Genomic DNA, 1,248 nt, shown 5'->3' on the forward strand with positions numbered 1-1,248 from the left:
CTCAAGCGAGTCTCCTGCCTCAGCCTCCCAAGTAGCTGGGACCACAGGTGCCCACCACAATGCCTGGCCATTTTTTGGTTGCAGCCATCATTCTTGTTTAGCAGCCCGGGCTGGGGATTCGAACCCACCACCTTAGGTGTATGTGGCTGGCGCCTTAGCCGCTTGAGCCACAGGCGCCGAGCGAGTCTCCTGCCTCAGCCTCCCAAGTAGCTGGGACTACAGGCGCCCGCCACAACGCCTGGCCATTTTTTGGTTGCAGCCATCATTCTTGTTTAGTGGCCCGGGCTGGGGATTCGAACCCACCACCTTAGGTGTATGTGGCTGGCGCCTTAGCCACTTGAGCCACAGGCGCCGAGCCAAAACACCCATTTTTTAACTTGTAGCTGCCATATGATTTTAACAGAAGTATATACCAGGTACCAGTATAACTGACTCCTCCTCCATCCCTACTATTAGGATAATTGTGTTTTCCGATCCTGAAGTAACTCAGCTACAGTAGACCCTTCATAGTTGACCACTTCCCCACACCGACTACTCCTTAAGTGGACCTAATTTTCACAGACTGGAAATGTACATATCAGTACAGTAGACACATAGGTTGATATGTTGACCAGTTTGTTACAGTCCTTGGGGGGGCCAACTTGCAGAGGTTCTACTGTATTATGCATTTAAAGTATAAACTTTAAATTATTAAGATATTGTAGTCTACTAAGATTTTTTTTTAATGTTTTCAATTGAAGTTAAGTCTTACCTTGTTACCAGATTCAGAAGAAGATGTTGTGGAAACTCCTGCTGTGTCCCATGAAGAACACACACACCAAGAGATAAAGGGCCAGAAAACACTGGCGACTCCCGCAGTTCGCCGCCTTGCAATGGAAAACAATGTAAGTTCATATGTGAGTCTGAGATTGCCTAGAAAGTATACATCTGTATCTTGGAGAAATTAGCCAACTATCCCACGATGAAATGGCTCAAGTTAGAAATAAAGAAAACACGAAAATGTTTATTAATAAAAAGTGATAGTTGTATAAAAGTACTTGGGAGAAACGAGAAGTTGTGAACTTACTATAACATTAATTATAATTAACATTAATGGAACAGCGTGGATTTATTATTTTTTCAATCTTTAATCTTTTTTTTTTTTTTTTTTTTTTTCTTTTGAGACAGAGCCTCAAGCTATCCCCCTGGGCAGAGTGCCATGGCATCACAGCTCACAGCAACCTCCAACTCCTGGGCTCAAGCGAGTCT

General features: G+C 43.9%; 1 protein-coding gene across 1 annotated transcript in view; it reads left to right on the plus strand.

Moving 5' to 3' along the window:
- The window catches only part of DBT (dihydrolipoamide branched chain transacylase E2), a 36,276-nt gene that overhangs the window by 19,208 nt on the left and 15,820 nt on the right, over positions 1–1,248 (plus strand). The window contains exon 5 of the mRNA XM_003784116.3: positions 763–884. Coding sequence (XP_003784164.1) covers positions 763–884 — 122 coding nt within the window. The remainder of the gene's footprint in view (positions 1–762; positions 885–1,248) is intronic.

Source organism: Otolemur garnettii, unplaced genomic scaffold (genome assembly GCF_000181295.1).
Source record: "Otolemur garnettii isolate 467f Iridium unplaced genomic scaffold, OtoGar3 scaffold00010, whole genome shotgun sequence".
NCBI classification, from domain to species: domain Eukaryota; kingdom Metazoa; phylum Chordata; class Mammalia; order Primates; family Galagidae; genus Otolemur; species Otolemur garnettii.